Source organism: Nansenia antarctica, assembly GCF_963989245.1.
Source record: "Nansenia antarctica genome assembly, chromosome: 8".
Lineage (NCBI taxonomy): Eukaryota > Metazoa > Chordata > Actinopteri > Argentiniformes > Microstomatidae > Nansenia > Nansenia antarctica.
Genome location: NC_137678.1, coordinates 22312350 through 22332349, shown reverse-complemented (window position 1 = coordinate 22332349; position 20000 = coordinate 22312350). Strand labels below are relative to the sequence as shown.

The 20000-nt window shown below is 44.5% G+C and overlaps 2 protein-coding genes and 1 pseudogene across 3 annotated transcripts in view; 1 reads left to right on the top strand and 2 right to left on the bottom strand.

Annotated features, from left to right (window-relative positions):
- Window positions 1–20000, top strand: part of LOC308163411 (uncharacterized protein KIAA0930 homolog) — a 60054-nt gene that overhangs the window by 19788 nt on the left and 20266 nt on the right. Inside the window, exon 2 of the mRNA XM_080537596.1 lies at window positions 2491–2639. Coding sequence (XP_080393722.1) covers window positions 2491–2639 — 149 coding nt within the window. The remainder of the gene's footprint in view (window positions 1–2490; window positions 2640–20000) is intronic.
- On the bottom strand, window positions 3492–10617 carry LOC308163475 (annotated as a pseudogene). Its single transcript, XR_013938040.1, has 9 exons — window positions 10544–10617; window positions 10248–10454; window positions 9745–9841; window positions 8971–9138; window positions 8085–8317; window positions 5151–5342; window positions 4481–4577; window positions 3884–4066; window positions 3492–3757 (listed from the first exon to the last, which is right to left on the bottom strand). The product of XR_013938040.1 is annotated as an uncharacterized misc_RNA (transcript).
- Window positions 15245–16552, bottom strand: LOC308163474 (microfibril-associated glycoprotein 4-like; the record flags this gene model as incomplete). Its single annotated transcript, XM_080537659.1, has 4 exons — window positions 15245–15507; window positions 15592–15774; window positions 15933–16029; window positions 16415–16552. The coding sequence occupies 4 exons, from the start codon at window positions 16550–16552 to the stop codon at window positions 15245–15247; spliced, it is 681 nt and encodes a 226-aa protein (XP_080393785.1).

Here is a 20000-nt window from a genome sequence, read left to right as displayed (position 1 = left end):
TGTAGTATGTGTGTGTGTGTAGCGTGTGTGGTGTGTGTGTAGTATGTGTGTGTCGGCGTGTGTGTGTGGGCACCTTCAGGTCCTCCTACCTTAACAGGCCCTGCACCTGCCGTTCTGCAACACCGTTGCCCAGCAACCAGGCGGAGGGTGACATTGCAGCGAGTAGGGTTGGGTACCGTTTGGGTTTTATCCGGTACCGGTACCTAACCGATACTTTAAAAACGGTACCGGTACCAAAACGGTACTTAATTCGGTACTTTTGATTTTTTTAAATGACATATATATATATATATATATATATATATATAATAATAACACGGTCGACAACATTAAACAGCTTTTCACTTTTTTATTGCTGAGGCACAAATTAAAATAAATGAAAATAAAACTCCTGAGCCTTGGGGACTCCATTAAGCTGGGGGTGCCTATCGTTGGTACTGATGTCGAATACGAGTACACACTTGTTCGGCAGCCCCTCAAGGACATCAGAATATTCTTAGAAAAGGGATCTAGTGAAGAGGCCTGCATAGCCCCCAGAACCAAGAAGACCAAGAGGAAATATAACTCTGATAAACTGGAGCCCTCCACCTCGTCAAAATCCAAACTCTGTTGCCGCTCAGCTACTACTACTCCCCTCCCCCTCTCTGGTCCATGATGACATGACGATTGATTTTTCAGACACAGTAGTAGGATAAGGACAGTACTCGAATATCAAGAGATCCCCGATCATGTTGTCCACCTCGCAGAGACGCAGCCACACATCCGCACAACGTCATCAACAGACTCGTCGAATCCTGGAGTGCACTGTCCAATCAAAGGCTTGCGTTCGTAAACTCGCTCTGAGAGCGTCGCAGCGCACACTGGGCCCGACGTCATAAGGGGAGCAAGTCATTTGATTGGACAGAAGGCATTCCACGAGTGGTGATCAGAATTCCAGAACGAGTTTACGGAACGCACCCATAAGTCGAGCGTCGCGTTACGCCAACCCGCTAGCGGAAGTTGCTATTAGCAACCTTCTCGTTATCCTTCCGTACTCGCTGCTTTCACTGAGTGGAAATGTAACAGGCGATGTGACGTCACGAGTCACCAGTTGACACCGGACACCAGGGGGCGAGATAGAAAAGTACCGAAATGAGGTACCGAAATCTCCTTTGCGATTCGGTATGGGTACATACTGAATGTAAAGTAACCGGTACCTACCGGTACCGATTTTCGGTACCCAACCCTAGCAGCGAGTGGAGGCATCCCGTCTCTCAGGCGTAGAACAGAGGAACCCCCATCCCCCCCCCCCCCATCCCTCCCCGAGCCAAAAAGCTGAACCCCAACCTTTTAAAGTGACCCCTGTTCCATAGTGTAGTCTGACCCATTCTGTCTCCCTCCATACTCGTGTGTGATTCATCGATTGACAATCAAATGGTGATATATATGGTGCGTGGCGGTCCCGCGCGCCCGTCCCACTCCAGTTCTAGTAGATAAGCGCAACCAGGGAATCGCCGACATGTGTGAAAGGGAGCAACCCGGGAATCTACCGGCATTTGGCTCATGTGTGAACGGCGAAAATGCCTGGTCGGCACAGCCTGGGATTCCATGGAAATGACAGGGGACTATTTGTGAAAGAGGCTAAAGATGGGGCGCTTAGGTGGCGTAGCGGGTTAAGCGCTGACCATGTAACCGCAGGGTCCCCGGTTCGATTCCGGCCGGGGACATATCCTGCATGTCATCCGATCCCTCCTCTCTCTCTCACCCACCCTTCCTGTCTAAATCTTCACTGTAACTGTCAATTAAAAAAAAAGGAAAATATGAGTGGGACTGCCCCCCAAGAAAGGGGCTAAAGACACTGGGGGCTCGTCTGACTCTCTGCGTTTTCTCCTATGCCAAGCATAGTGGACATACACAATTAAACCTGCTATAGAAAAGATACTGTCTCTGTTCACTACTGTCTCTGTGGAGTTTCTCATCCTGAGGATAGAGACAGTAGAGACTGACAGGAAGGATAGGTGAGAGAGAGGAGGACAGAGGGCATCTACTTTTTAGGAAAGTTAACCCAGTTTCTTTTTTCTTTTCTTTCTTTCTTTTAAATTTTTTTCAATAACCAAACCCATTTGACAAAACCCACGTGTTAAAGGTGTAGGCCACGTACCGTCTAAACTTCAGATCATGGTGCTGTCTAATCCTAGGACGGCTGTGGCTCAGGAGGTAGAGCCGGCGTCTAATTAGATTGGCGGTTCGAGCCCCGGCTGGCCACATGTCGAAGTGTCCTTGGGCAAGACACTGGGCAAGACACTGAACCCCAAATTGTTCTGAAGGTGCCCAATAAGCGGGCCGGCACTTTGCATGGTAGCTTGTCGCCATGGGTGTGTGAATGTGTGTGTGAATGGGTGTATGAGAAGCCTTTGTAAAGCGCTTTGGAATAAGGCGCTAATATAAGTCAGTCCATTTACCGTTTACCATTTAATCCTGAGCCTGTGCCCTTGTGTGTTGTCTCGGCAGGGTGCTTTAAGGATGACCGCATCGTGTTCTGGACGTGGATGTTCTCCACCTACTTCATGGAGAAGTGGGCCCCGCGGCAGGACGACATGCTGTTCTACGTCCGCAGGAAGCTGTCCTACGTCACCGCCGACAACACCGAGGGCAAGAAGGTAACTGTTGGTTGTTGTTGGAGCGCTCTGTTTAAATATAGATGTTAGGGACACATCTGCTTTACTGGTGCTACTGCTACTGTTCTGCTTTATTGGGGATAGAGACAGTAGAGATTGACAGGAAGGATGGGTGAGAGAGAGAGAGAGAGAGAGAGGAGGATAGAGACAGTAGTGATTGACAGGAAGAATGGGTGAGAGAGAGGAGGATATAGACAGTAGAGATTGACAGGAAGGATGGGTGAGAGAGAGAGGAGGGTAGAGACTGACAGGAAGGATGGGTGAGAGAGAGGAGGATAGAGACAGTAGAGATTGACAGGAAGGATGGGTGAGAGAGAGGAGGATAGAGACAGTAGAGATTGACAGGAAGGATGGGTGAGAGAGAGAGGAGAATAGAGACAGTAGAGATTGACAGGAAGGATGGGTGAGAGAGAGGAGGATAGAGACAGTAGAGACTGACAGGAAGGATGGGTGAGAGACAGAGGAGGGATGACATGCAGGATATGTCGATGGCTGGAATTGAACCAGGGACCCTGCGATGACGCCTTATGAGCTACGCCCACCCAGGTACCACTAAGTGCTGTGTATGAGAGGATCACACACACACACACACACACACACACACACACACAATAATTAATATTCTAAAAAATAACAACTTTATTTCACTGTATGCGATACATTAATGTATCATGTACATATTCAACATAATAGCGTTTTCACACACACAAAATAACTAACAAGATACACAAGTAAGGTATCCTAGACAGGTCAGTCATGTGTTATCGTTCCATAGCTTTGACTGTACATGGAGAGACGGGTGCAGAGAGGGAGCAGGGAGGTGTGTGGCTGCAGCTACTCCTCTGACTCCTGCTGTAGGGACACGGGTCTGATCTTCATAGAGATGGACTTTAATGAATAGTGGTTATTTTTAAAGGATTTCCAGTTGTTACTCTGTAGGTCAGAAGCTGCCCACATGTAGAGACCATTTGGATTGGCCGTATAGCACTCATTGTACCAAAATGCACCCTTATAAGTGTAGGCACAATTTGCAGAATAGGAATCCTGGTCTCGATCAAAAGTAGAGAAGCGTTGTCCGTTGTGGGTGGCTAAGGCATCCCCTAAAAAAAAAACAGACAACCGAGTTCAGTGGAATGCTTCTACGTATTTTGTCTGATCTACTATAGATAGGTGTAGCTCGTTTCAATTTGTTTTTTCAACATTTCACGTCATGTGATCAGACCCACCCGCCCCTCCGTCTCTGAAGCCGCTGACGTGCAGCCTGTAGCCGTCCTCCTCGGCGTTGACGGCCTGAGGGGAGATGGAGAAGGAGGAGTAGAAGGCGTAGACTCTCCTCCCGTCAAAGTCCTCCATGTCCACCCGCAGCTGGTAGCTCTTCCTCAGAGTCAGGAGGTGGAGGGTCTCCAGACCTGCAGAAAGAACAGAAGAGCTGCTCAACTAAAAAACAAAACCTCCTTCTTACCTGCCAACAGCTCCAGGCCTGAGCATAGATGACTTTTTCCTGCTATGGATGGTGGATAGATGATTCACTTACTCAGTCAAATGTTTGTAAGTCGCTCTGGAATAAGGCGTCTGCTAAATGCTAAAAATGTAAATGTAAATGTAAGCTGTGGCGTGAGACTTAAGTCTTCTGTTCTGTTCTGTCCTGGGGTCAGTTTCCTGCAAGCTTTGTAACTTAAGTAGTACATAAAATGTTCCCAACAACCCAACCTCAAAGCTGTGAGATACTGTAGTAATAGCCATTGTAGAAGCGATGTTTGCAGGTGAATCTACATAATTCTACAGAATAGGTGATTCGATTATTGATTAAATGTTGGCCTCACCCAGCCAGTACTCTCCTGCTGCGTGTCCAAACCCACTCTTGTACTGGTCTCATCCTCTGTAGAAGTTCACTGTGCCATCCATCCTCCTCTGGAACACCTGAGAGGAAGGGAGGGAAGGAGGGAGGGAGGGAGAGAGGGAGAGAGGGAGAGAGGGAGGGAGGGAAGGAGGCAGGGAGGGAGGGAGGGAAGGAAGGAAGGAGAGAGTGAGGGAAAGAGGGAGGGAGGGAGGGAAAGAGGGATGGAGGGAGGGAAAGAGAGAGAGGGAGGGAGGGAGGGAGGGTGAGAATGAAGAAATTGAATATTGACAAACTCAATTGGGGAAATTGGCAGCGTTCAAACCCAGTCACACTCTTGAATGAAATGACTAAATGTGATCAATAGTTTTGCCTCTAAGCATTTCAAGGTGATGGCTAATTAAAATTCAATAGGTTTATGCAGCGTTTCTTTCTTCAGTATTCAGTAAGTATCCATAGATTTGTTTATGTAAGGAAACCATGAACTGAACGTGGTGCTGAAGTGATGTAGCACGTGGCCTAGACGTGTGGCTTTAACATTATACAGTAGGGCTGAGCAGATCTGATATTATCGAATATTGTGATATTTGTGTAGATGTTTGCGACAACGATAACAACCTGTAGTCATGGTGACCGTTACAGGCACAGGTACTCACTGTCCACTTCCCCCCGTCTGTGTCCATGTCCATGTCACAGTACACGTAGCGTGGAGAGGTGGGTCCTGCAGGGTAGATCCGGTACACTCCGCTGGCCCCAGATCCGTCGTTGTAGATGTCCGCACAGTCCAGGGGCTGGAACATGAGGGACTCCGCCGCCACGAAGCACAGCACCGCTAGCGCTATCAAGACCTGGAAGCACAGGACAGAGACACAAACACATTGTTTTCCCCATAAGGCTTTCACACTCAACACACAACATTGTGTGCGTTACTGTAGCGTGAAGCTTAAAAGCGCACAAGCATGTTTAATCTGCTATCTAATATTCAAATAAGAGGTTTACACAGAGGCGATCGGAGGACATACTCTTACCTTCATTGTTGAGTTCTGTTTTTGTTTAGAGGAAGTTTCTTCAACTCAGTGTAGGCTAAGTGATATGAACGCTGAGGCACCCATGGTGTTTATATAGGCCTGTGGTAACATAACATAATAACACGATGAGAAGATAAAGATTCTGTAGAATTGTATGACGTCTTCCACCCTTGCAATTGAACTACCACATCAAAGTGAGTTCATTAATGGTTGGCGTTTTATTGCCAGGTTCTGAAGTTCAGTATGTTGTTTTTGAACACGTGCGTGGTCTCCTTTGGTCTCTAGCTGGCCTACAGAATGGTGCGCCCCTTCTGATCTAGTAAGTAAAGTAAGTCAAACTTTATTTATGTAGCACCCTTCCCAGCACGGATGCACAGGGGGCTTTACATATAAAATAAAAAATATATAAAATGCAAATTCGAAACATCAATGATTAAAAAACAGAAAGGAGACAACATAAACAGAACATAAACAGGAGCAATAAGAAGGCTAAAATTGACTGCGGCTTGTCTAAACAGATGTGTCTTTAGTTGCCGCTTAAAAATTAGTTCTGAAGGAGCGGCTCTCAGGTCAGGGGGGAGGGCGTTCCAAAGTTTCGGGGCTGTCACCTCAAACGCTCTGTCCCCTGTCTGCTAGTGTGACCAATCGTCTGCCCTGGTCACGTTGAATCTGATAACATATCCACTGGTCTGACCTGACCACATTCAAGTCTGATAAGGTGCCCGGACAGATTGGCTCTGCAGTGAACAACATAACAGATACCACACGCTATTAGTCTCTCTCACTCCTATACTAGTAATAAGGAAGTATTTATGTTCCCTAGTGTGCTGTTTACGATCTGATTATAATAATGATGAAAAAATAAGGATAGCACGATGTTACGTTAAGTGCTTTACAGATGGTTAAAACATACGCTAATAAAAACAAAAAAGTAGAAACAGCAAAACACAATCTGGCCATGTTGGCAGTTGTTTTAAATGTTCTCCACTTGTACATTATTTTCGGGACAGTAGAATAGCTGATTTCGAATTGTTTGGAGATCTTTTTAAATCCCTTCCCAGACTCACATCTACAACCTTCTTTCTGAAGGCCTAAGACAGCTCTTTTGATCTCGCCACGGTGATACCACTCACTTCAACAATCACCAAACTAAATGTCTGAGGTTTAAATAGGGCAGGCTCCTACAAAATCGTCTTTAGCTGGTGAGTGTGGGATTTGTTTGTCTTTAGCAATGTTCTAATCATTTGCACCTGATGTGGTGCCCTTCATTGTATGCATTTTAAGTCGTAATAAATGTGGGGTTGTTCTAACTTTTCTTCACAAGACATTTTTCTCACAATTTTTAAGACGTTTTATTTGTTTAGTTGTATTACCTCCATCTCTCAGTATTGTTAAATGTGTTTAAATTATTAAATAATATTAATATGTTTAAAGATTAAATATGTATTCTAGATAATCTGCAGAAAAATCTATATTTTGTTTTCATGGTGACTGTCTATACTGTACCTTTTGTTATTTCCTCAATATCTCTATCTACAATATGACGTAGTTGGGCATATAAAATCATAGATACTGAAATCGATTGTTAATGATTAGTGTCAATAAGGATATGTTTTGATGGCCTTGATCTGATGGCCTTGATCTCAAGACCACGTGTGTGTTTTGCAATGTTGTCGTTTCACGTGAGACAGTGAGTTGCAAGCATACAGTATGAACAGAATTCTAATCTCATGCTAATTCATCCCATTCCTACGGTTGTATCCCCGCCCGCTGTGTTGTCATTCACTCTCTCCCATTACCACCCAAACATTCCAAAGCGGCATGAGAAACCTGTAAAAGGGAAACGTTACAGCAGCAACAACAACCTCATTAAACCCGACAGCCAGCTCCCTTGTCAGTGGAGATTTAAGGCCAATTAAAGGCTGGATGTGTTGATGAATTGTAAATGGAAATTGCCCTTCGGTGATGTACGAGGCAGGCACAGACTCCTGACAGCAGCAGCAGCAGCAGGAGGAGGAGGAGGAGGAGGGTTTGGTGGTCAGAGAGCTGGATGCAGCCCAGGAGCAGGGCACAGGGCCAAGCACATGGGAGACGAGTCTGAATGAGGAGTGAATCAGTATTGATTGCTTGTGTTTTTTTTGTCCTGTGGTGATGGGGAATAAGATTTAAAATTTTTGAAACGGTAATGAAATTAGATGTAGCCCAGTCACCCTGGCAGAGTGTTATATCCCCTTGAGGGAAAGTCGAAGTCGCAGTGTGTGCGTGCGTGCGTGCGTGCGCCCGTGCTTCCGTCCGTGCGTGCGAGACAGTTACAAGACGTTCTTTCGCGTAATATCTCTACTATGATGCCATTGTTGTATTTAACACTAAGTGTATGTTGTTGCAGTACAAATGCACATCAACACACCGATTTCTGGCACTTTTTAAGTAAGTATATACAAGTGTACAGTACTGTATATAGGCGCTGTTTTCATTAGAACTGGATGACACACTCCCAATGTTGTTGGCAGGTAGACAGACATGATATATACAGAATTCTCCTCGTTATAGTTATTGGTTTACAGGTCTTATCTTCATGTTGATGGATTTGACTGAGTAGAAAGTCTTCCATCCCCTCCAGTTGGTTCCAATCATGGAGTTCTGCCCCCATGTATAAAGTCCATTTGGGTTTGAGAGGTAGCAGATGTTATACCAGTACCCCCCTGCATAGTCCACAGCACAGTTCCCTCCGTGAGAGTCCTGGTCTTTGTCAAAAGTGGAGAACTTCTGCCCACTGTGGTATGTTAAGGAATCCCCTGGAAGCAGAGAACAGATCATTAGATTAGATTAGATTAGATTCAACTTTATTGTCATTGCAGAGTACAAGTACTAGACAACGAAATGCAGTTTAGCATCTAACCAGTAGTGCAAATAGTGATAGAAGAAAATGATATAAAAAACATGACAATGATAGGGATAGTACAGTATGGCATGTACGGTAGTTTAGAGTTACACAGTTATGAGCTATGTACAGTTTAGGTATCTTATGTACAGTATGTAATGTGCAGATGTATAAAAGGAGGAGGCTATATCAAAGAGGTATGTGCAATATACAGTATGTGCAAAGGTAGTATTGTAAACATCAGTAGTGCAAAAAGGTTAAAGAGTGATCACATTGTGATCACAGGGGGAGAGTCATTGTGTATGTAACGTTGTTGTTGTTGTTGTTGTTGTTGTTGTTGTTGTTGTTGTTTACAGGACAGATGTCCAATGTGAGAGGTTTTAAACTGGTGGTGATAGTCTGCTAGTATGGATGTTGGTAGAGGAAAGTGATTATTGCATGATTGTCAATCATGGCCAGAACACTCAATGGGACCACATTTTACTGTACCGACGATAGTTAACATGGTCTTTCTGTAGACGTAAGTTCCTTGGTCTAAAGACCACAGTCTGTAAAGCATAGACTCACCGGAGCCTCCATCTTTGAAGCCATTAACTTGAAGCTCATAGCCGTCTAGTTCAGAAGAGACGGAGAAGGTGGAGTAGAAGGCATAGGCTGTCTTTCCATCAAAGTCCTCCATGTCCACCCTCAGCTCGTACCGTTTCTTCAGTGTGAGCAGGTGGATGGTGTCCAGACCTGCAGGTACAGTGTTGAGTTAACCGCTAAATGGGAGAAGACTTGAACCTCTATCGTTTTATAATACCTGGGGCTAATAAACTTTGCATACGCATAAAAGAAGGCGTACACCCCTTTTACGCAAACTTTGGGATTTGTTTAAAAAAATAAAATAAAATAAAAACTTGACGGGACAATGTGCGGCTCTCCACGCACACTCTGACCCATGCTCCTCAAGGGTCACTCTGACCCATGTGTGCATAAACTGGAAAAATGTGCGACTCCGATGGCAGAAGGATGAAACATCCCTACTTGCATGTTAGGAAATGTATTCTCATAAATAATAAGGTGAACATCAATCCTACGCACAGTTTTATAAATGAGGCCCCTGAACTGCTGCAGTTCCTGAAGTTTACAACTTATCAATGAAACAAATGCACACTAAACTGGTGTTAATCTTTTAAAAAACATTAATGCATATATAGTTTATTTTGTATTTTGTATTTTTTTACAGTTACCCATTTAAAAACCATTGCTGGATTGTATATAAAAATAAATACAAAAAAATGGTCATGAAGGTTTCATTAAGACTCTGTCCTTGAAAACACACAAAAAAGGAAACCTCACCCAGCCAGTACTCTCCTGCTGCGTGGCCAAACCCACTCTTGTACTGGTCCCAACCTCTGTAGAAGTTCACTGTGCCATCCATCCTCCTCTGGAACACCTGAGAGGGAGGGAGGGAAGGAGGGAGGGAGGAAGGAAGTATGAGCCACTTGACCTGGGATGTCATTTCATCCCGGAAAGATGCTCCCTCCCTCCCCTCTCTCGTTCACTAGGTTGTTTACACCGACACAGACCTGTCAGATCTGTGTAGCGGAAGTAAACAAGGGCAGTTGGTGTAGGAACCGACGAATGAAGCACAGCCCTGGCCTTCAAATATGGACCTCTGACACTTCAGGTCCAACTGGTGATAATAAGGCCTCTGACAAGTTGCTAGTCTATTGTAGGATGTACATAACTAATGTCATCTGTTTCGCCTGATTTTAGGCGTTTGTTCTTTCGCCAAAAGGCCTCGATATTTTGAACACTGATCTTGTGTTGCTCGGTTCAGGTATTTCACAGGTACTCACCGTCCACCTCCCTCCGTCCGTGTCCATGTCACAGTAGGTGTAGAGTGCGGAGGTGGGTCCTGCAGGGTAGATGGTGTACACCCCGCTGGCCTTAGAGCCACCATTGTATATGTCTGCGCAGTCCAGGGGCTGGAAATTGGCAGTCGTTGAATGGACTGGTACAGAAAGCAGTAATAGATACAGAAAACCCTGAAACATCAGAAAACTCTGAAACATGGAGAGATTAAAAACAAGTGTTGGTTAATATTCCAGACAGTAGGTTTCAAACGATGCAGATGGAGAATTGAACAACTCACCTGCATGGTTTCAACAACGTCTAGCCTTTTTAAAAGAGTCTGACTGACGACGTTCACGTGCAGTAGCCTCCCTGTGTTTTTATGGAGGAAATACGAAAGACGGGCAATGATTAGCTTGATGTTTACTCTGGAAGTAAGCACTGTGTCATAAGTGGAATTCCCATTGTTTTGAGAGCCCTGGAATCTCCCATCTCACGAAACAGATTATTTCCCAATGTCGTTAGTCTTTCCTTATACTGTAGCACCCCTTCTTGCCTCAACATGAACATTAATATCTTTTTAAAAGATATTTATCTTGATTATTTATAACCACCGTATGTTATTGCTATGTTATCTATTGTTTATTCAAACTTTGAGACTGCAATCTTGACTACCAGAGGGTGAGAGAGCCTCATACATATCCACGTTGTTGTTATATGAATAATATGTATTTATACAAACAAAAAACGACATTTTGATGATTGGATCTCAAAAGAATGCATTTATTCCGACTTCATTTCAAGCATTTGGCACAGGACATAGCACACCCCTTGGCCACAATCACCCCAGCAGTCAGAGGCAACAAAATAGAGATGTAGATAGAAGTAAAAAAATCAGAAGGACTTTCAAATGAGCAACACATTATAACTTGTGTTAATCTGTGTTATTTGGTGCTGTTCATACTGTATGTTCACATCATTGCACAATATGAGGGATATTTAAGCAATATCACACGAGAGCGAGTGCCGTTATACTGAATATCAGCACGGCTGCGATTCGGTCGTACATACGAGGCCGCAGGCCTAACCCTAAAGCCCAAAGCACACGGTGTGCGGTTTTGTCGCACGACAACATTCGATTCTCAATTCACACCAATGAATGAATGGAGAATCGAATGTTGTCGTGCGACAATATCACATCGCACGCCGTGTGCATTGCGATGCGATATTGTCGCACGTCAACTAGGGATGCTCCGATTTATCGGCCACCGATTTAAATCGGCCGATTTCACTCCAAATGACTCGATCGGTGATCGGCAAAAATGGCCGATCGCAAAAACCGATTTTTTTTTTTTTTTTTTTTTTTTTTTTTTCCTGGGGAAGACAGATAACTGAACAGAAAACATAGGAGGACGTAACAGTATGTAAACCATGAAGGCCACGTTTATGATGTCTTTTATACAGCCATATCGACTGACTTGGGCTTCAGGCCCTAACTGGGTGATAGGCCAGACCTTTACTATGCCATAAAAATGGGTCTGCGTTTGCTTGGTGCCTAATGGATCAAAACTTTTGTCTAAAAAGCAAAAAATATTTAGGCTATCCAGTCAGTTATGTATTTTAAAAAAAATCGGTATCGGTATCGGTATCGGTTGATCTTGAGGAAACAAATCGGTGATCGGTATCGGCCCCAAAAATCCAGATCGGAGCATCCCTAACGTCAACATTCGATTCTCCATTCACACCCGCTCACTTCGGTGGTGTGAATTGAGAATAGAATGTTGTCGTGCGACAAAATTGCACGCCGTGTGCTTTGGGCTTAACCCTATCCTATTGGAAGAGGGTGCACAGCGCAGAAGAAGATCAGTTGTTGCAACTTGAAGCTGAAGACACTTGAGATCAAGTCCCCCCCTTATACATGTGTCATAACACTGAACTTCACTGTGCCACCCATCCTCCTCTGGAACACCTTGTAGGTAGAATGGAAGGTAATTAGTGTTAATAAGCTGCATTAGAGCGGCCTGTTATTATCCCTGGGCCTTTGCTCATCTGGGCGAACCGACTGTCGACTCGTAACAAGCTGTATCACTTTAGCCGGCTAAGTGTACTAATGAGGTGTGTCTTGTGACATTTAAAATGTAATATGTTGTTCCTCAGATGAGCCTTTAAATGACTCTATTACGAGTGATCCTAAGTGGATACACTCCAGCATACACAACTCTTGTAGACTCCATCCAGTGACAGTCATCTCACTAGCTGTAGGATTGAGTGAATGCACTTATTGCACACGTGGACCATACAATTATAAGCTTTTGATATGTGAGTGGAGGTGATGTGATACATTGATGCAGAACATAAGTTTAAGGAGGAAAAAAAAGTAGTAGGACTAAGTAAAAAAAAAAAAAAAAATGTTTTCTATGACTGATGTGAATGCACTAATTGGACCATAAAAGGATGTGAATGGAGGTGATGTGATACATTGATATATGGATACAGAATACTGCTACTACTATAGTGAGCTTACCCATTGACATTTAAAACAGAGCATGCTAATGAAGAATTTCAGTGTTTCAGAACGCTATGTGAATGAATGTAAGTACCGTAATAGGATATGAGTAGCTCTCAGCCACTTTCTTCAAGTAGCTCTCAGATGAAAACAGTTTGGAGACCCCTGTTTTAGAGTATACGAATACGTACAGCAGCTGTACGTATTCGTATAGGCACGTGCCGTGAGCTTTTAGATTGGGTAAGCATAAGATATAGAAATACACATAATTACACATACACGCTATCAGTGAACGCAGTTTCAAGGAAATGCAATTTTGATGCCCTAGAACCCGCTAATAAACTGTAGTGTCACTTTGTGATCAGATTACCAAAAACAAAAAAAACAGTTGCCAGTTTCGACTATATCAGGGGTGCTCATTGTTCAATCTTTTTTTAACCAAGATCTTTTCAAGTAGCCAGCCTGCTGAAATCTACAAGTCCAGTTTCAACATCGCAAACGCACACATGCACAACACAGACACACACCGTTTCCATCCTCCATAGTAAACTCACAACACACTTTCTTTTCACACTTTGTCACACAGGCACTTGACATCACATCACAAACCCTCCCTCTCTATCTCTCTCAAACACTTTTGGTCCAGAACCAATGGCACGGACAGCGACATTAGGCCAATCTCAGCGATTGATTAAGCAGCTCTCTCTCCAAGCACAATGGCACAGGCCTATTCCAAGGTATAAGCAGAGGAAGTCTTAAATAAGAAGCCATAACCAGCAGTACAGCAGTACTCAAACCATATAAACAAGCACAGATCACCCCCAGCCTCGCGAATCATATAAATCATATAAACCGCTCATACCAGGCTTGCTGGAACCCCCTAGCGACTCTCCCTTTCTGGGTGTGAAGATCGGTGAGCGGTGGCTTCGGGCGGCATTTAGCCAGTAGTTCTGTTTTTCCAGTCCAGTCCAGTCTACGAAATCCCTTTAGGTCGCTGACAGTAATGTCCATATTCACAAAATCAAGCAAGTTATCCTTATTGATTATTATTATTTAGATCGTTTGAGCTAGCTAGCATAAGCTATTCTGCCGGGCGAGAGGTGAAATGTTAAGTGAACTTGAAAGTGATAAGAGCCAATCAGTAGCTCTTATCGGAATTAAAGACCTACTGATTGGCTGTAAGCATGCTTACCCTGGCCACATTAAACAGCGGGCTGAGGCATCGGAAAAAAATAAAAAATAAATGTTCACGCATTCGAATGTACGCGAGGGAAAGCAGAGGGAGAAGTGCTTATAATGTAACGCAATGCAAGCAGAGTAGGAAGTGCTTACTCCTGCAGGTGGCGCTAAAAATGCAACGTCAAAATGAATGCATCCTGCTGCCCTGGGACCTAAAATACGACTCTTAATGAAAACAAACAAACGGTTACATGCACTTTTATTTTAATATTTTCACAGTCCTTTTTTATTTTTTCGTTGGGTAAGCACTGCTTACTCTGCTTATATGGACGGCACGTCCTTGGTACAGCTGAACATCAAACTACGCTTTTGACCTTGATTGTTGAAGACACGGGTAGCCTACTGAGAGAGCTACTTCTACGCTTGCGACCTTGAATGTCAGTGGACGTTTAAACAGGCCGTTGTGTGAATGTTATGTTTAGGTTGACACCAGGGTTTCCGTTAGAAAGTATTGGTGCCCGTCAACGAAGATTTCAATGTCCCGGACAAACGGGAGAAATTCTGGTCATCATATTAAAATATAATATAGGTGTCTGTCGCGGTGATTAGCTGTTGTGTAGCTAGTAGGCTAGCCTACACATTAATAATAATACAAAATAGCCTATATATTTGTCTTTTTTTAATATAGAAGGAATCAGAATATGTGACAATTTAATTTGAGCAAATTGTATTCAAATTGTGATTTTACGGGACAAAGACCGGTAGACCTAATTACCATATAACGGAAACCCAGGTTGACACAGACTTCAGGCCCTCATGACTCAAGTCACTGTTACAGGGATGGGTTGAGCACCACCGAATACTAGTAAAGTAGATAGTCATAGTGAGTTGGACTTGTGATCGGAAGGTTGTGAGTTCAAATCCCGCCTGAAGCCACACCACTACTAGTGTGCCCTTGGGTAAGGCACTTAGCCCTCAGTTACTCCAGGGGGAATGTCCCTGTAATTCGTAATTGTAAGTCGCTTTGGATAGAAGCGTCTGCTAAATGGCAAAATTATCATAGAAGTTATTTCATGAAACTGTTTACATTTAGGCTAGTTAAATTTCCAAGCAAGGTGTTGTGAACGAGACATTTGAAACCGTTTGTACAGTATGTGCTTGTTTTATTGTGTGAGTTACATTCAGCCATACAGTATACTGAGTTGGGTTGAGACAGACAGCCAAGATGACCATAGGCTGACTAGGTGTTCTAGTTCACTCCCTTGTCCCGTGGTTCACATCAGTAGAGATGGATGGAAATGTGTCTGTTGTGTTATATTACTCATCCAAGTTACGAAGGGACACAGGCCTGATCTTCATTGAAATACCTTTCACAGAAATGTGAATATTTTTCCAATGCCACCAGTTACAACTGCTAGTGTGAACAGCCCCCCACATGTAGACACCATTTGGGCTGGCGTAATAACTATTAGCGTACCAAAATGCTCCAATGTACGTGCTAGCAACATTTCCAGAACTTGCATCCTGGTCTTGATCAAAGGTGGAGAACTTCTGGCCGTTGTGAAAGGTCAAAGAATCCCCTAAAACAAGAGAACATCATCAGTCTTTTCACAGTTGAGATGTATCTGTTTTATGAGTCACGTATGAGTGTGACACTCTCTCACCTGCCCCTCCGTTGATGAAGCCACTGACGTGGAGTCTGTATCCATCCAGTTCAGCGTTAATGGCCATCGGAGAGATGGAGAAGGAGGTGTACTTGGCGTAGACCGAAGCTCCCTCAAAGTCCTCCATGTCCACCCTCAGCTCATAATTCTTCCTCAGAGTCAGGAGGTGGAGGGTCTCCAGACCTGATGAAATGACAGAAGGAGAGGGGCTCTCATGACTGGTGGATACCGTAGACGAGGATGTGTGATGATGCAGCCTGTGTAAAATGTAGCCTGATCAACTCCCAAATAAACCACTGGCCAAAGGAGGAACGAGGCCTTTGATATTCAACATGCCTCACCCAGCCAGTACTCTCCCGCTGCCGGTCCAAACCCACTCTTGTACTGGTCCCATCCTCTGTAGAAGTTCACTGTGCCATCCATCCTCCTCTGGAACACCTGAGAGGGAGGGAGGGAAGGAGGGAGGGAGGGAGGAAGGAAGGAAGGAAGGAAGGAAGCAAAAACATAAAAAATAAATTAAAAAATCTGCTTGCACTGTAGCCTATATTGATATATAATAATAATAATAACAATAATAATACATTAGACTTATATAGCGCTTTTCTAGACACTCAAAGATGCTTTACAAACTGAAAATATATATATAGTATATATATATAACTATTCTATATAGTTATAATACATATATAACTATATATGTACAATCTTAAAGGCTAAGACCAGCTCAACCACCTCAGAAATGATCATTATTGTATAAAACATGATGTATTGTAGACATCCTAGTCTGCTTAATAATTATAGCATCACATGAATCGACACCCACCGTCCAGTGCTGTCCTTCTGTGTCCATGTCACAGTACACGTAGCGGACAGAGTTGGGTCCTGCAGGGTAGATCCGGTACACCCCGCTGGTCTTAGAGCCGTCGTTGTACACGTCTTCACAGTCCAGGGGCTGGAACATCAGGCAGTGGGCCGCCGCGGGGAGCAGCACAGCTAGAACGACCAGGACCTGAGATGAAATAAGTAACAACATGTCAAAATACAGAAGTCTTTTAGTGTGATTGGGCTGCTGATTTTGTAGTTCCGTCAAATAAGCCAGGTGACTTTTCAGTTCTGATGTAAGGACATAAATACTGGTACATCACAGTACACACAGCAATGCTTCGAGTTGAATGTCTTACCTTCTAATAGTACCAGACATTGGCGGACCAAGCTAAAGTGTCTCTCCCTGGCCACAGTCTTTATAATGACCTGTGCTGTGATGTCAATGGAAATACCAGCTGACAGGTGCATGTGGAAAAAACTTTCTGGCACTGCCTTTTGAGAAAAACCTACTACCTAACATCTGTTACATTTGAAGACATGACCTATTTCTTTTTTTAAGTTATTTTTCTGAGTGGGGCAGTCCCGCTCACATTTAGCATTTTATTGGACAGATGTAGTGAAGACAGACAGGAAAGTAAGGAGAAGAAGGGAGAGAGAGGGCATGTCAGCAGGGCACGGGCCGGATTAGAACCCATGCCGACATGGGCATAATGTGTGCACTGTAGACCACTGGACCACCCCAGGCCACGACATGACCTATTTCTGACATGACTCTTTCTTTCACAACTAGATCCTCTGTCTGTTATATAACTTCCAGCATGTTTTGTTCCTGTAGTGCTAGTGATCATTTGGCATCTTTTTTTGCACCATTGTTTTATTCAAACACGCCATTGTAAAGCCGCTTGAACGTGAACTGGACTGAACTATACCTGTTGTTAAAATGTGTCCCCTATAGAACACAATAGTTTGTTTTGCATCGTTTAGTATAAAGTAGTCTAATCATAGTACATTTACATGTCTGTCTAACCTCCATGCTGTCCTGGGTTCAGTGAGTGTGAGTATGGTAACTGTTCTAACTGTAGGTGTTGCACCTGTTCCAGGTGTGTGTTCTAAATGTAGGTGTTGCACCTGGCCCAAGTGTGTGTTCTATCTCTATGTTAAGCTATCATTTATCCGCCCCTTACTGGTTGATTCTCGATCTCTCACACAATCAAACAAACACACCTCTATAAACACATGGATAGACCTGTATAAACACTGTGTATACAGGTACAGTACATCTGAACCCTTCAATGCTCTCATGGCTGGGCCTCAAGATAGGCCTTGGTTCATCCTCACTCAATCACAGTATGATAGATTTACTGTTGTGAGTCAACCAGAAGTCATGCTCTCATACTGTATCTGTACCCCTCCCCCTCTCCTTCACACTCCCCTCTCCTCTGTTTTCTCTCTGTCTTTTTCTTCTCTCTGCTTTTTGCTTTATTATTACCTCCTCTGTTTTCTCTCCGCCTCGCTTGCTTGCTTTCTCCGTCCGTATTAGCATTTAAATGAAACAGGATAGAGTAATAGAGCATTCATAGGAGGTTCCCTTTACCTCTCTCTCTCTCTCTCTCTCTCTCTCTCTCTCTCTCTCTCTGGGTACTTCTCCTTCATTTAGTCTGTCATTAGCGACTCCTGTGTTTGTGCTCAGCAGTAGCAGTTTGTGCTCTTATGCATTCTGATCTCAGGGAAGGCTGATATGAAGAAAAGCTCCCAATGATATCAATATTCAGGTCGCGCTCGCAAACAACAAGAGAGTGGGTGGGGAAACAAGAGGGCTGCGTTGCGTGTACGATGAGGTCGACATGTCGTTGAGCAGCTTCTGTCTCATGCTCTGTTGCTGGTGGTTGCGCATTGGTTGACGTGAGCCTACAGAAGCCCTAGTGCATTATGGGTGCATCTGAAGGTGACTCCCTCACCCCTTCAGCCCCTGACAGAATGGACAGGTGTTAGCACGAACCCTTAACCCTCAGATCCATGTGAGGTTGACAAGAAGGGTGAAGTGGTGGCCTAGGGGGCAGTGAGGTGGACTGGTGATCGGAAGGTCAAATCCCACCTGGGAAGCACCTTGAGTAAGGCACTTAACCCTACGTTGCTCCAGGGAGACCGGAGACTGTCCCTGTCAACTCTAATTGTAAGTCGCTTTGGATAAAAGCGTCTGCCAGGGTTCCCACGGGTCCTTGAAATCTTTGAAAGTTTGTGAATTTGAGAAAAAGAAATCAAGGTCTTAAAAGTTTTTGAAAATAGACATGGGTCATTGAAAGTGCTTGAATTCCCCTCTCTCTCTGTGTGAAATATATAATATTATAATGTATATATTATTATTTTTTACTTAGCTCGTCAACTAGTTCTGTCTCAAACTATGCCGTGTTGGGTCCTTGAATTTGAGGGAATTGAGTCTTGAAAGTCCTTGAAATGTGCTTGAAAGGTGCTTGAAAGTCATTGAAAGGTGCTTGAATTTGATGTTTCAGAAGGTGTGGGAACCCTGGTCTGCTAAATGGTTAAAATGTAAATGTACGAGGGATGGACTACCCAACTCCTCTTCAGTGCTAGGTCTGGTGTCGGGTACTGTAGCGCGGTGACTTTGGTCTGAGTACCGTCCTGCATATCAATGTCGCGCACTCAGTACGCATCTACTCCTACACCGGTGGGGGTGAACTCTCCAGCGCACTCCCTGAAGAGTGCGCACGTCTCCCCGACCAAAGCGCTGACACCAGGAAGGAAACGTGATAAGAAAACAAACAACAAAATGGCTGCTTTTGATTCTCATGTGAAGAGAGAAACAGACCGTCTCTACAGTCGTGAGGGTTTTCGAGCCGTGCGCCTCGCTCTCATTGGTTGGCCCTCTGAGCCAATCAGGAAGTGTAGTGTGTCCCCTGGTGGTCTCCTCCTGTCCTGTGACATGGCAGGGTCACAGTGAGGGGAAGCCGTCATTTGCCATGTGGCCTCTCTCTCTCTCCATCCCTCTCTCTCTCTCTCTCCATCCCTCTCTCTCCATCCCTCTCTCTCTCTCTCTGTCCATCTCTCCATCCGTCCCCTTTTCCATCACTATTTCCTCTTTTAATGTCTGCCCCCACCCTCTCTTTCTCTCTCTCCATCCATCTCTCTCTCTCTCTCTCTCTCTGTCCATCTCTCCATCCCTCCCTCTTCCAACACTCTTTCCTCCCTCACTGTCTGCTCCCCACCCTCTCTTTCTCTCTTTCCATCCCTCTCTCTGTCTCTCTCCCCCCCCTCTCTCTCTCCCTCCCTCTCTCTCCCCCACTCTCTCTAGCAGCCCTTCTCCCCTCCGTGTGGTGGTCTCCTGATTGAACAGGAGAAGGCTGAGGTGGAGGAGTGAGATGGAGTGAGATGGAGATGGAGGAGTGAGATGGAGGAGTCGTAAACGTTTAGTCTGAGTGTGACAGAGTGCGCCGCGTCACTGCCAGGAGGGACTCAGATCTGTCACCTGACACCTCACGGCGGTCCCTCTCCCTAGGTGTGACAGAGCACAGATTTGCCTCACAGATTCAATAAAGTCATCATCATCATCATCATCATCATCATCA